Genomic DNA, 14,727 nt, shown 5'->3' with positions numbered 1-14,727 from the left:
TAAGGTGGCAGAAATTAAATTAACTGAAACTGAAATTAAAATTACCCTTCTCAGTACACACTTAATGAAATCAGCTTTGGTGAGAATGGAGGAGATTGTGTGGACTTTTAGGTATGAGCTGATCCACCTTTCTCCTCAGTGGATAACATTTACTACATTGAAATGCCAGTGGCATCAGGATTCAATCCAGAAGTGGTGTTCAAAATGAGAGAAACATTGATAGAAGACAAGGAGAAATGGCTGCGACTGGCAAGAAGATCAGTAACATGAAGTCATGAATTTAAGGGAGAACCTGTGACAGTGTCATTTTATTCACTGAGCATTATGATCTGGAATGTGCTGCCTGATCATGTGGTGGTAGCAGATTCAGTGTTAACTTTCAGAAAAGAATTGGGTAAAAAATGTTTGCAGGGCTGAGGGAAAAAGCAATGAGTGTAATCAATTTGATCTGTATCAAAGAGCTGGCAGAGACACAACAGGCAGAATGGCCTCCACCTGTGATTTAAGATTCTATGGCTGAACAAGTTAGCTCTACAGTGCCCCATGAGCAGACATTGTTGAAACCAGAGGCTCTCACAATGGGAAGGTGTGCCACTTTTCTGGTCTCCTCATTGCCTGCACAGTGCTGATTCAAAGCATAGTTGATAAACTTGGTCAATGCAGAGTCAGTGACTCTTTGTGCAAACTGTTCAAATACATAAGTCACATCTTGGTGCTAACAAATGAGAAAAGCCAACCTATTGTCTGAGAAGTCTGGGCTTGTTCTGAGGGTGGGCTCACATTACTTTGCTAGCAAATTCTCAGACTTTGCCAGTCATTTCTGGTACCAGGGAGTTTTCTGCCATTTATCTGCACATCCCTGCTGCCAGCCACGGAAGAAAATTACTCAACTCTATCTTGGCAATCCAATATGAAGAACTAGAGACAGCAGCAGCACAGAGTCATAGAGGTCTACAGCACAGAAAAAGCCCTTGGGCCCAAAGAGTCTGCACCAGTCAAAACAAATGCACTATCTGAATCCCATTTTCCAGTATCCTAATCCCATTTTCCAGCACTTGGCCTGTAGTTTTATATGACTGCATTGTGAATGTAACAATGCCAACAGAAGCAGGTTCACCTTCCCTTTAGCTGCCTGTACCTCCATAGGCCAGAGGAGATGAACAGAAAGCTCCATTTCTCAGGAGGCAATGCCCCCTGTATGAAGTTTATAGGCCGAGGATTAGCTTGCTGAACATTGACTGAGCGCTAGGATCCCAGGAGGCTCAGAGCTCCCCCTCAGGTAGTTCCTGACAATCACAGCCTCCTAAATGAAGGCCACCTTTAAAATGAACTGAAATTGTGTTGTTGGAAAAGCGCAGCAGGTCAGGCAGCATCCAAGGAACAGGAGAATCAACGTTTCGGGCATAAGCCCTTCTTCAGGGCTGTGCAGGATCTAAAGAAGGGCTTATGCCCTAAACGTCAATTCTCCTGTTCCTTGGATGCTGCCTGACCTGCTGCGCTTTTCCAGCAACACATTTTCAGCTCTGATCTCCAGCATCTGCAGTCCTCACTTTCACCTTTAAAATGAATCAGATGACCAGACATTGCCATCAGTGATCAAGGTCACCTTCGTTCTTTCCCCTTTGGCTCCTGCCAGGATCTGCTGGTGATGCTTATTGATCCTCAAAGTGCATCTACCAGCTTAGCAATGCCATGTTTGCCAAGTGAAACAATTGTGTACATTTTATGACTCATGAGGCCAGTCAGACCTGGAGGTTAGATGAAGGTGATGACAGCTCACACACCTCCAGAGGAGAAGACGTCTGGTGGGACAAAGTCACTGGCAGCCACCCATTTGGTACCAGAGATGCCTCACACAGATTGTTTCAGTCCTGCTTAAGCTGGTCTGAGACCATGCAGCCAGCTGAGACACAGCTGGGTCACATCCCCAGCCCCTAGTACAAGGCAGTCCATCTCATAGAGATCCATTGCTCTTCTTTAACTCTTTACATACCATTTCACTCAAGGCTGAAAGCCACTTGATGGGTGGCAGTTAATAATGGGTACAAACAATGATTCTTTGAAATAAATACCTCATGCTCAGTCAAGTGATTATCATTATACGACTATAGATTCTTTGTTTTGCTTTTCCCATCATGAATACATGGTGTTGCTCCTAGATCAGGAGACATGCTCCCATCCTCATCAATGTCCTCTGAGTTTGAAGCTCAAAGGCCACTCAAGGCAGTTTGTGGATATATTTCTTGTATAATTGCCAATAAGAATTACTCATCTGTTTACTAGTAGCTAAGTTTCTAATGTTTTATTCTTTGACTCTTAAGAGAAAAAAGGGGAAAGTTTTTTTCAATACTTTATGGAGATGTTGTACCTATTAACACACTTCATGATGGCAGACATATTGGGCTCAAAATTCAACTCTGTTTCTCTCTCCACAGATGCTGCCTGACCTGCTGATTTCTCCAGCATTTTCTGTGTTTGTTCCATGGTGGTGAAGTTTAGTGATTTTACCCTCTTCCCTGGACTGTATCTAAGGGCCTATATGGAAAAGATGTGGTTTACTGCATGATAGTTTCCTTAGTCAGTTAAGCATTGTTGCTAAGACTATGAGAAGATCTACAGATATGTATTTGCATTTCACAAAACCCAAAGGTGTTCTGACTTTCCCACACCTAACTCCTTAAGACATCCTCGATTTAGCTGGATTTTAATTCTGTTTCCAACATAAACTCCTTCAGAACTATTAGCTTGTATTAAACCCATGACAGAAGGGCACATCAGGGTGCTATAACCATGGCCAGAGGCTCAGGGGATGTCCTGCTCTGCTCAGGACACAGGTTAGGGTCACTGTGTTCAGGGTCTGCTGTGCACAGGTTGAGCACAGAGCTAGGGGGCCTGGGCTAGGAACAAACGCTGGAGCCCCTGGTCCTGTCTTGTATAATGCAACTTTCCAAAATATTTATGGCCTCTTAATTGACCATGATCTGGAATATCCAGTTTACACCTCTTCACCTCCCTACCTCACTTTCGTCCTTTAAGATACAATTGTTTTGCCATCTCTTTATATGGCTCATCATCATAATTTGTTTCATAATGCTCTTGTGAAGCATCATGGGATGTTTCATTGTGTTAAAGGCATAATGCATTGTAGTTTCTGTTGTCACATCTCTTCAATAATGAATCAACTCTAACACTTGCAAGGTCTTTTCTTAAATATTGGAATTGCAATAAACTGATAAAAATTGACATTATGCCTGCTTACTTTAACTAGAAATCGGGAGGTCGGGTGTAAATGAAGTGACTGGGTTAAAAGTTACAGATAAATGTGCTGGTAAAACCTGCAGGTTCCCCGCATGCTGCCAACCTCCCTGCTGAGAGTGTCACTGAAAGTTAAACCCTTTGTACTGAATGTGAAAGTCATAGAGGTGTACAGCACGGAAACAGACCCTTCAGTCCAACTCGTCCATGCCAACCAGATATCACAACCCAATCTAGTCCCACCTGCCAGCACCCAACCCATATCCCGCCAAACCCTTCCTATTCATATACCCATCCAGATGTCTTTTAAATGTTGCAATTGTACTAACCTCTACCACATCCTCTGGCAGCTCATTCCATACACGTATCACCCTCTGAGTGAAAAAAACTTGCCCCTTAGTTCACTTTCATATCTTTCCCCTCTCATTTGGACAATGGACTAACAATGTGAAAAATAGACACTACTTTAGGAAGTGCAGAAGTTACAAGGAATTGTTTGCAGTTTTGGAAAGTATGTGAAGCTAACTGGTGCAGACAAAACAATGTTACTTTCTAGGAACACAGATTGCAGTCAAATTGGCACCATCTAGGGCTACATCCTAGAGTTCTGAGGGAGGTGGTTGAGGAAATAGCGGAGGCGTTGGTTGAGATCTTTCAAAAGTCACTGAAGTCAGGGAAAGTCCCAGATGATTGGAAGACCGCTGTTGTAACCCCATTGTTCAAGAAAGGATCAAGACAAAAGATGGAAGATTATAGGCCAATTAGCCTAACCTCGGTTGTTGGTAAAATTCTAGAATCCATTGTTAAGGACGAGGTTTCTAAATTCTTGGAAGAGCAGGGTCAGATTAGTACAAGTCAACATGGATTTAGTAAGGGGAGGTCGTGCTTGACAAACCTGTTGGAATTTTTTGAAGAGGTGACAAGTAGGTTAGACCAGGGAAACCCAGTGGATGTGGTCTATCTAGACTTCCAAAAGGCCTTTGATAAGGTGCCACACAGGAGGCTGCTGAGTAAGGTGAGGGCCCATGGTGTTCGAGGAGAGCTACTGGCATGGATTGAGGATTGGCTGTCTGACAGAAGGCAGAGAGTTGGGATAAGAGGTTCTTTTTTGGAATGGCAGCCGGTGACAAGCGGTGTCCCACAGGGTTCAGTGTTGGGGCCACAGCTGTTCGCATTATATATTAATGATCTGGATGAAGGGACTGGGGGCATTCTAGCGAAGTTTGCCGATGACACGAAGTTAGGTGGACAAGCAGGTAGTACTGAGGAAGTGGAGAGGCTGCAGGAGAATCTAGACAGTTTGGGAGAGTGGTCCAGGAAATGGCTGATGAAGTTCAATGTGAGCAAATGCGAGGTCTTGCACTTTGGAAAAAAGAATACAAGCATGGACTACTTTTTAAACAGTGAAAAAATTCATAAAGCCAAAGTACAAAGGGATCTGGGAGTGCTAGTCAAGGATTCTCTAAAGGTAAACATGCAGGTTGAATCCATGATTAAGAAAGCAAATGCAATGTTGTCATTTATCTCAAGAGGGTTGGAATATAAAAACAGCGATGTGCTACTGAGCCTTTATAAAACTCTGGTTAGGCCCCATTTGGAGTACTGTGTCCAGTTTTGGGCCCCACACCTCAGGAGGGAATATTGGCACTGGAGCATGTCCAGCAGAGATTCACACGGATGATCCCTGGAATGAGTAGGTCTGACATACGAGGAACGGCTAAGGATCCTGGGATTGTACTTATTGGAGTTTAGAAGGTTAAGGGGAGATCTAATAGAAACTTACAAGATAATACATGGCTTGGAAAGGGTGGACGCTAAGAAATTGTTTCCGTTAGGTGAGACTAGGACCCGTGGACACAGCCTTAGAATTAGAGGGGGTAAATTCAGAACAGAAATGTGGAGACATTTCTTCAGCCAGAGAGTGGTGGGCCTGTGGAATTCATTGCCGCAGAGTGCAGTGGAGGCTGGGACGCTAAACGTCTTCAAGCCAGAGATTGATAAATTCTTGATGTCACAAGGAATTAAGGGCTACGGGGAGAATGTGGGTAAGTGAAGTTGAAATGCCCATCAGCCATGATTAAATGGCGGAGTGGACTCGATGGGCCAAATGGCCTTACTTCCACTCCTATGTCTTATGGTCTTATGGTCTTAATATCTTTATGGATTCAGGAGAGCTCAGCAGAACAACAGGCCTCTAGTTGCTAAGGCTGTTGATTAGCATAGCCCCTCTTAGGGGATTGAAGCAGAAGCAAGCAAGGAGACCTCCAGACCCTAACTGCCATCAATCTCTCTCTCCATTCTCTGCAAAGTTGTTCTCTCCAATTTTCGGTCAAGAGAGCAGAGAAGCTACATCACAGACACTGAAAGAAATAAGCGTAAAACCCACAGTCAACAAGAAAGACACAGGATCCAACAGAGCAAGAAGTGAACTGTAGACCGATTAATACTGAGCAGACAATGTCAAGGCATCACAAAAGAATCAAAAGGATTGTGAAACCAACCCAACTAGATTTCATAGTCTTCCCTCCACTCGTAATATTTGTGTTTATGCTGTGTGTGAGAGAGAGAGAGAGCGAAATCAGTTTATTGTACTGCTCTTGTTAAAGTTCAGTGAATTATAATAGTTATAGAGTCATGGAGTCATACAGCACAGAAAAAGACCCTTCAGTTCTACTCGCCCATGCCGACTAAGTTTCCCAAACTAAATTAGTTCCACTTGACAATATTTGGCCCATATCCCTCTAAATCTTTCCTATTCGTGTACATATCCAAATGTCTTTCACATGTTGTTAAATTGTACCTATATCTACCGCTTCCTCTGGCAGTTCATTCCAAGCACAAACCCACTCACTGTGTGAATAAGTTAAACCTCAGGTCCCTTTTAAATTTTCTCCTCTCACCTTAAAAATATGCACCCTAGTTTTGAACTTACCACTCTAGGGAAATAACCTTTGCTGTTCACCTTATCTATGTCTCTCATGATTTTATAAACCTCTATAAGGTCACCCCCTCAACCTTCTACACTCCAGTGAAAGCTGTCCCAACCTATCCTCATAACTCAAACCCTCCAGTCCCAGCAACATCCTGGTAAATCTTTTCTGAACCTGCTTCAATTTAATAATATCCTTCCCATAGCGGGGAAACCAGAACTGCAGACTCCAAAAGTGGCCTCACCAACGATCTGTACAACCTCAACATGATGTCCCAACTCTTCTACTTAATGACCTCAGCAGTGCAGGCAAGCATGCTAAATGCCTTCTTACCCACCCTTGTCTACTTGTAATGCAACTTTCAAAGAACAGTGTACCTGAAGCCCTGAGTCTCTCTGTTTGGCAACACTACCCAGAACCCTACCGTTAATTGTATAAGTCCTGCCCTTGTTTGTTTTACCAAAATGTAATACCTCGCATTTATTCAAATTAAATTCCATCTGCCACTCCTCAGCCCAATTGATCAAGATCTTTTTATAATCTTAGATAACATTCTTTACTGATCACTATACCACCAATTTTGGGGTCATCCACAAACTTATTAGCCATGTCTCTCATATTCTCATCCCGATCAGTTATATAAATTACAAACAAAAGTGGACCCCGTACTGATCCCTGAAGAACAGCATTGGCCACAGGCCTTTAGTCTGAAAAATAACCCTCTACCACCACCTTCTGTCTCCAACCATCAAGCCAATTTTGTATCCAATTGGCAAGCTGACTTAGAATCCCATGTGATCTAACTTTATTAATTAGTCTACCTGGCAGAACCTTGTCAAAGACTTTACTGAAGTCCATGTAAACAACATCTACCACTCAACTCCCATCTGTCCTTTTGGTTAAGTCCTCAAAAAATGCATACAAGTTTGTGAGACTCACTGACTATCTCTAATCAGTCCATGTGTCTCCAAATACATGTAAATCCTGGGTATCAGTATCCCCTCCAATAACTTACCCACCCCTGATGGTAAACTCACAAGTCGTTAGTCCCCAAGTAATAGATTAATTGTTGTTGGTAACTGAATGAAACTGGTGTAGTTTGCTTTTATTCTGGATAGCAGTCAGTCAGAGACAAACTGGGATTTCTGTCAGTTTCATTAACTTTTAACATTTGTGACTCCAGGAATGGTGAGATTTGATTTCCAGCACATTGCTCCAGTGAGTTTTGACAGTTAGTTGACAGGTTGATTGTTGACTGTCAGCCATGCTTTCAAGATGGCCAACACAACAATCTGCTGATAGTAAGGCTTGGTTTGGAGTAAATGTCCTTTCCCTGGGGAGACGAGGTTTCTGGGACCCCAAATCAAGCTCCCTTGACCAACCTAGTAATGGGTGGAACTGGACTCAGAGTGCTTCTGGCATTGACAATGATAGAACTATCAATGGATGGAAATAGACTTGGAACATTCCCAGGATCTTCCAGTGTTTGGGAATACACTTGGGGTGATCCCTGTTAGCTTCTGCCACCCATTAAATCACTAGTCAGCCAATTGTATGCTCCACCACTTTAGTCAAGACGCACACAGGTATAAATGTTTCAGGTGAAGTACTGCACTTAAATGTTGTGCATAGACACATGAAACAAACATTCAGTGAATTTATTATCAGCAATATATTAATAAAGTAGAAAGTTAACTTTATTGCAAGAGTGAAATTATATAACAACAAAAATGCAATTGTGTTTTCCTTAGATCTGTGAAAATAGTTTTGCAGAATTAAATGTAATCAATCATGGTCTTGAAGTGTATGCAGAAAGACAGAGGGCGATTGTTCAGTGTGAGACCAGGTCTCTCAGTGTTTAAACATCTGTCTCAGGGATCTGTCTACAATCTATAGAGCACAGAAAGAGGTCATTCACCTGAGCCAGTCCTCCTACACCTTTTGTGATGTACACTGTTCTCTTGACATAATGCTGTCAGCCACACACTTGCCCAGATTATCGTTCAGTTTCAGAATGTCTCATACCATTAACTTCAAAATGGAAATAGAAATGAGAGATGAGCAACAGATGGATCACTGAGTGTGTGTCCATCACTTGTGGGATCTCTTCCTATCCCTCTATTAATTAAGCCAATTTATCATAAGTGAAGCAAGGAATAGCAGGATAATGCTTTAGTGTTTCTTTGGAAAGTTTGGTCATGTAAACCTATTAAACCCTGAACTAATACCTGCTTCAATCCTAACCCTTCACTTCTTATCAATTAACAAACCTTTCATCTTTGCAGCAGTGTTTTTTTACTTGCTGACTCCCACTGACTGCAAGAAAAGCAAAGTCTAGGCAGTTGTTCCTATCTCTATCATCATGGGATCATGGCATTATCATTGACCTAACTTCCCATATTCATTTTAAAGCATTTCTGTTTCACTCTACACTGCTGACCTGTCTCTTCTACTTTGTATTGGAGTCAGACCTGAACTCAGCGTGTGAGGTCCTCATATTATAAGGGACCAAGACTCAGGGAGAAGCTATTACCCATTATCCTGACCCATTTATTGGTATCTCATCCATCATCCCTCCTGCCCATTGAAACTAAGGCTCAACATTTGGCTGTGAATAATCTCAGACTGACTCAAGTGTAGTCACCCATCCTTATGCAAGTTTAAAACAATGCATAAATCCTCCCACCAGGAGCAGCTGCCAACTCAGGAACTGAGATAAGGACCACGTGAATGTAGGGGGAATGCAAACACAACCAGAATGGTAGGGGTTTGAAACTGGCTCAGGTCTGGAATGGGCAAGTGGAAGTCATGGTGGAAGTAGAGATGGAGGAGAATAGAACTGGGGAGGGGGACAGTGTTGAGGGGCTGTTTAGTGGTGAATGTAAGAATCTTGTCAACAATTTTATGACAATGGCACCAGCTTCAAGAGTGACCCTGTCAAAGGGAAGAACAATAAATGCTGGCCTTGTCTACATCTCAAGAATTAATACTTGATCACATATAGGGCGAGCTGGCAGATACCCAGGAATAGGAAATCAACGCTAATTATTTATGATAAAAAAGATCTCTCTCAAATTGCAGATGCATCACTTTTACATCAGCAGTGATTTAAAGTGTGCTGGAGCTTCTCTCTCTCCCAAGGGCTTATCAGACCATGAGGCTGTGGAAAAAAGGCATAGCGCACAGTGTACATCAGCTTTGCACAAACTTTCGGAGTTAGCATTTTTCTTTCACAAGCCGCATATGAAATATAAATGGGCTCTGTCTCTGTATTGCACTCCTCACACACATGCACAACTAACTCACACAGTGAAATGTTCCAAAATCATACAGCCTTGAAATGGCCTTTAGCAAAATCACAATTCACACTGTCACTGGAGTTACTGCTTTGGGTGCAGTTGCTGATGTGGTTGCAAATTGCACTCAAAATTGCCCACCCCCCACCCCCACACCACACCACCTCTTTGAAAAGTGTTTCTGCTCAAGAATATTCGCATATCCTCAAATTCAAAATCTGTCACAATCTGGCAAGATTGGGCAGCATGTCAAAACTTCATTTTTTTATTCAAAATAGAGCATTTGTTTTACATGATATTCCTTAATTAGTTAGGAGGGGTAACCTGACAAGGTTTGAATGCTAGTGCTTAAAATAGGTTTATTCATCCTCACCATTTTCCAATGTAGCCCCATAGACATGTCCTTGCTTCCTACTATTTGTCATCGAGAACAATGTTTTACACTTACACAACACCTTTACTGTACTGAAACCTCCAAAGGTATTTCACAGAAGCATTAACAAATAAAGGTTGACATTGCACCACATGGACAGATATTTGGAGTAATGACCAAACGTTTGGTCTAAGGTTTTCAGAACCACCTTAAAGGAAGATGAGAGCAGGCAAGAAGTGGGGAGGTTAATGTTGGGAATTCTAGCATGAAGGGCCTTGACAGCTAAAGGAGTGGCTTCTCATCATGGAGTAAAGACAGAACAGAAGGAATGTGACAATCTCAGAGGTAATAAGCTTGGAGAGTTAACGAGGAGAGAGGCCATGAATGGGTTTCAAATAAAGGAAGAGAGTTTGTTGTCATGGACCCAAGTTAGTGTAGATCAACGAGCACAAAGCATGAACAGAATTTGGTGTGAATTAGGATATCGATGGCAGACTTTCAGATGAGCTGAAGTCTATGAAGGGTGGTAGTTGTGATATAGGCCAGTCAAGCATTGAAATGGTCACGTCCAGAGATAGAAAGGGATATGAAAATGGTCCAAAGCTCAACTGTGAGACAGTGAGGTCTGCAGATGCTGGAGATCAAAGTTGAGAGTGTGTTGCTGGAAAAGCACAGCAGGCCAGGCAGCATCCAAGGAGCAGGGGAATCGATGTTTCAGGCCGGAGCCCTTCATCAGGAATGAGGGGAAGAGGAGAAGAGAAGAAGTGGAGAGTACAGTGACAGAGGGACTCACTGAGATCTTTGTAGAGAGAGAAGGAGAACTTCTTCAAGGTAGGCATCCTTGGAAGAGCCTTCGCAGTCAGACTGAAATCAACTGTGAGACAGTGAGGCCTGCAGATGCTGGAACTCAGAGTTGAGAGTATGTTGCTGGAAAAGCACAGTAGGTCATGCAGCATCCGAGGAGCAGGAAGATCGTCGATTTTCCTGCTCCTCGGATGCTGTCAGGCCTGCTGTGCTTTTCCAGCAACACACTCTCAACAAAGCTCAACTGTCCTTAACCGACATGACTCAAAAACATAATGTGGCCTTCCTATGCATAATGGTGACACCCAGGTCTGTCTCATCTCTCCTCCTCTCCTGCCGCTCTTCCTGTGTCATTACACCAGCTTGTTTAAAACAAAGATATTTCTCCAATTATTATCAACCAGAAAGAACAAAGCCATTACTTCAAATCACCCCCAACCCCACCCCCACCATGGCAATCTCTGTGCCCTGACTATAGACTTCATTGTACACCCTGGCCACTGGCCAAGATTGTCAGATATCTTAGTGTCCTGTTTGACTCAACCAAGCTACCAATCCCATATTCTTTCTAAGACTTGGCTGTCAGCTTCCAACTCCCATGTCACACCAAGTCTTATCTATTCCAATGATCTCCAGACCAGGCTTTCATTTTCCACCTTCTGAAAAGTATCTCCATTCTGTCCCCCTTTTTTTTAATCACAAATGAAGTCTCATTTGCCAACTGATCTGTTCTTATATTGTCTCCCAATCCACCAGCACCTCCAATTTTAAGTTCTCATCTTCATGTTTAAATTCATGCATGATCTTGCCTCTACTTTCCTGTGAAATCTCCTCTGGCTTCACCCCATCACCCTGTACCCAAACCCTCCAGTTCTTGGGCTTTTCTCATGCCCTTTATCAGCATCATATCCCCTTTGCAAACCCTCAAATCTGTTTAGAGGAATGAGAAACAGCTATCAAATATAAATCAGTATCAGAGTAGGTGAGAGTACCTAAGAGATTGTGTACTGCAGGAGTGAAGCGGATTTTGCAACCCATTTGGTTTATTGTTATCTCTTGCTTTTCAAGATGAATGGCACGGTGGCTCAGTGGCTAGCACTGCTATCTCACAGTGCCGGAAACCCAGGTTCGATTCCAACCTCAGTGACTGTCTGTGTGGAGTTTGCACATTCTCTCCATGTCTGTGCTGGTTTCCTCTGGATGCTCTGGCTTTCTCCCACAATTCAAAAATGTGTAGGTTAGGTGGATTGGTCATGCTAAATTGCCCATAGTGTCCAGGCAGGGTGGGTTAGCCATGTGAAATGCAGGGTTACGGGGATAGGCTAGTGGGTTGGGTCTGGCTGGGATGCTCTTCGGACTTGATGGGCCAAACAGCCTGCTCCCACACTGTAGGGATTCTGTTCTATTCTTCCAACTGGACAACTCATCTGGGCATGTTCCTGTTCACTCTCTGCTAACCTTTAAACTATTGAAAGGGTTTCGAACATTCTCAGGCCTTCCTTCTCCAGCTCCAAGCTCCAGACTGAGTGGCCTTGGCAAGAAAGCCATTGGCTCCAGCAGCCATTGAAAAACATCACAAAATAATAATCGAAAGGCATTTGCAATATAAATTTGCAGCAAATAGTAAAGTGATAATGACCAGCTAATTTGCTTTGCGTGATATTGATTGAGGGATAAATATTGACAAGGATAACTCTCCTGCCCTTCACTAAGGCAGTCATAATTGAATATTTTACATCCATCCCAGTAGGCAGAATGGGTTTCACTTTGACATCTATTCCAAAACAAAGCACCCTCAACACAGCACAGCCCTTCCTTGGTACTGCTCTGCAGCACTCGCCTTGGAGTTTCATGCTCAAGCCCTGGAGGGAGACTTGATCTCAAAACCATCTGATGCAAAGACAGTGGGCAACAAGTGGAGCTGCAGCTGTTACTGGCTGTGGCCAATGAAACTTGAAAATTTCCCATTCTGTTCAATGCACAAAGCTAATGGAGGCGCAGGCAGGGAAAGACTTTCCACATCAAAATTTTCTTCCTTTTTTCTAGTTCCCTGATATCAGCACCTGAAGATTCCCACCAATAAATCATCTTTGCTGTGAAATTCTCTTACAGGTGGCGTTCCTTCCCTCACACAACTGCTGATAAAGCTCCAGAAACCCTGGCACGCCATGTTCGAATTTCACACAAAATTAATCACTGTCTCAGGGAATTTAGTTAGCTCCGATTCATTCCGCAATTGTAAATCGATGAGACGGTTTCTTCAAGTGATGGAAACGAGAACTTTTGCCAGCTGGTGAAATTGGGCGTTAAATTTTGACATGTTCAGAGGAATTGCAATGGATTGGTTTCATGAAGGAGCAGATTGTAGTAGCTTGTTCTGAATTTCTGAATTGGCTGATCTCCCCCTTGAGCAGTGAGGAAAGGTGATTGATCAGGCATCCATCCCAATCACTATCCGTAACTCCAATTTCAAAATGTTGTGTCAACAAACAAAGTGAATTCAGCCCTTGTGGTTGTATTCCTCATATTGACTTGTCAGTTTACATACCAAGTAGAGGCTCCTGAGCTAGACTCTGAAACATGATGAGGAGCCTCACACATCCATAATCAATATAATTGGAATGACTCTATGGTAGAAATATCAGGAGAGTTGGTCAAAAGTTTATTCACAGAAACAGGACTTCAAGGTGGAGAGGTGTGGAGGCAATTCCAGTGTTTAGGACCTTAGCAGCTGAATATTCAGTTACCAATAAAGAATATTGAGTTTGATGGCAGCATTGGAACATGAGGTTATTGAGCCCATCAAGCCTGTTCTACAATTCAGTGCAATCACGGCTGATCTGTATGGTAACTCTGCTCTCCTGTCTTGCCTCCATATATGAGCTCTTCAGTTGTATAGTGGTTAGTATCACCGCCTCTCACACAGGCGACCGGGGTTCAATTCCCCGCTGGGGAGAACCAACATATTTTTGTGGGCAGCACAGTGGTTAGCACTGCTGCCTCACAGCACCAGAGACCCAGGTTGAATTCCCGCCTCAGGCGACTGTCTGTGTGGAGTTTGCACATTCTCCCTGTGTCTGCGTGGGTTTCCTCCGGGTGCTCCGGTTTCCTCCCACAGTCCAAAAATGTGCAGGTGAGGTGAATTGGCTATGCTAAATTGCCCGTAGTGTTAGGTGAAGGGGTAAATGTAGGGGAATGGGTCTGGGTGGGTTGTGCTTCGGCAGGTCGGTGTGGACTTGTTGGGCCGAAGGGCCTGTTTCCACACTGTAACTAATCTAATCTAAAAAAAATTGGATATAGTGCAAAAGTCAAAATGTAATGGTGAATCTCTGACAAGCCATAACCACTGTTAGAGCCAATGGCAACAGGATGGATGTTCAAGCTATGTCTAGTGCAGATTGTCAGATCTGAGGGAACACAAAGAAAATCTTAAAACTTCAAACTGCTTTTTCTTGAACCGATAAAACTAAGGGGTGATTTGACCAAGATGTTTAAACATAGGAAAGGATGAGTTAGACTGCTTTCAGTGTTTGAAAGTCTAGGTTGAGAGGACAGAGCGAGAGATGAGAAAGTGTCAGCATTTTGGGATGGGAAGAAGGAGACATTTGAAGAGAAATCTGAAGAGTCGTGGTTGCTGACATTCTGTCATCTCTCTATCCAGACATCATCGTCCTAATTGCCTCCATTGCAGTCATCGCTGCTGGCACCCAGCAGAATATATTTGCCACATCGGCGCTCCGAAGTCTCCGCTTCTTACAGATCCTCCGCATGGTCAGAATGGACCATCGAGGGGGCACCTGGAAACTGCTTGGGTCTGTGGTTTACGCACACAGTAAGGTGGGTGAACTGGGTACTTCACACAACAGACTCTTCGACTGCTGCCCATCCCGTCTTGTAGCAGGGGTTTCTCAGTCTCTGATGAGGCCACCACCTTTATCTGACTGACCCACTTTCCCTTGTGAACTACCTTCACTCTCCCTTGCGACCAACCAGTTCAAAGTTTAGAGGAGTGTTCAGGTTTAAAGGTCACTTTAAGTGAAGAACTGATGGTGAAGACTTGTGCAGGGCT

At 43.4% G+C, this 14,727-nt stretch overlaps 1 protein-coding gene across 1 annotated transcript in view; it reads left to right on the top strand.

The window, feature by feature from the left end:
* The window catches only part of kcnq5a (potassium voltage-gated channel, KQT-like subfamily, member 5a), a 249,623-nt gene that overhangs the window by 188,095 nt on the left and 46,801 nt on the right, over window positions 1-14,727 (top strand). The window contains exon 4 of the mRNA XM_072560155.1: window positions 14,320-14,495. Coding sequence (XP_072416256.1) covers window positions 14,320-14,495 — 176 coding nt within the window. The remainder of the gene's footprint in view (window positions 1-14,319; window positions 14,496-14,727) is intronic.

Source organism: Chiloscyllium punctatum, chromosome 3, assembly GCF_047496795.1.
Source record: "Chiloscyllium punctatum isolate Juve2018m chromosome 3, sChiPun1.3, whole genome shotgun sequence".
Classification (NCBI taxonomy): domain Eukaryota; kingdom Metazoa; phylum Chordata; class Chondrichthyes; order Orectolobiformes; family Hemiscylliidae; genus Chiloscyllium; species Chiloscyllium punctatum.
Note: the sequence above shows the minus strand (reverse complement) of the source record. Positions and strands in the feature narration are given on the sequence as shown.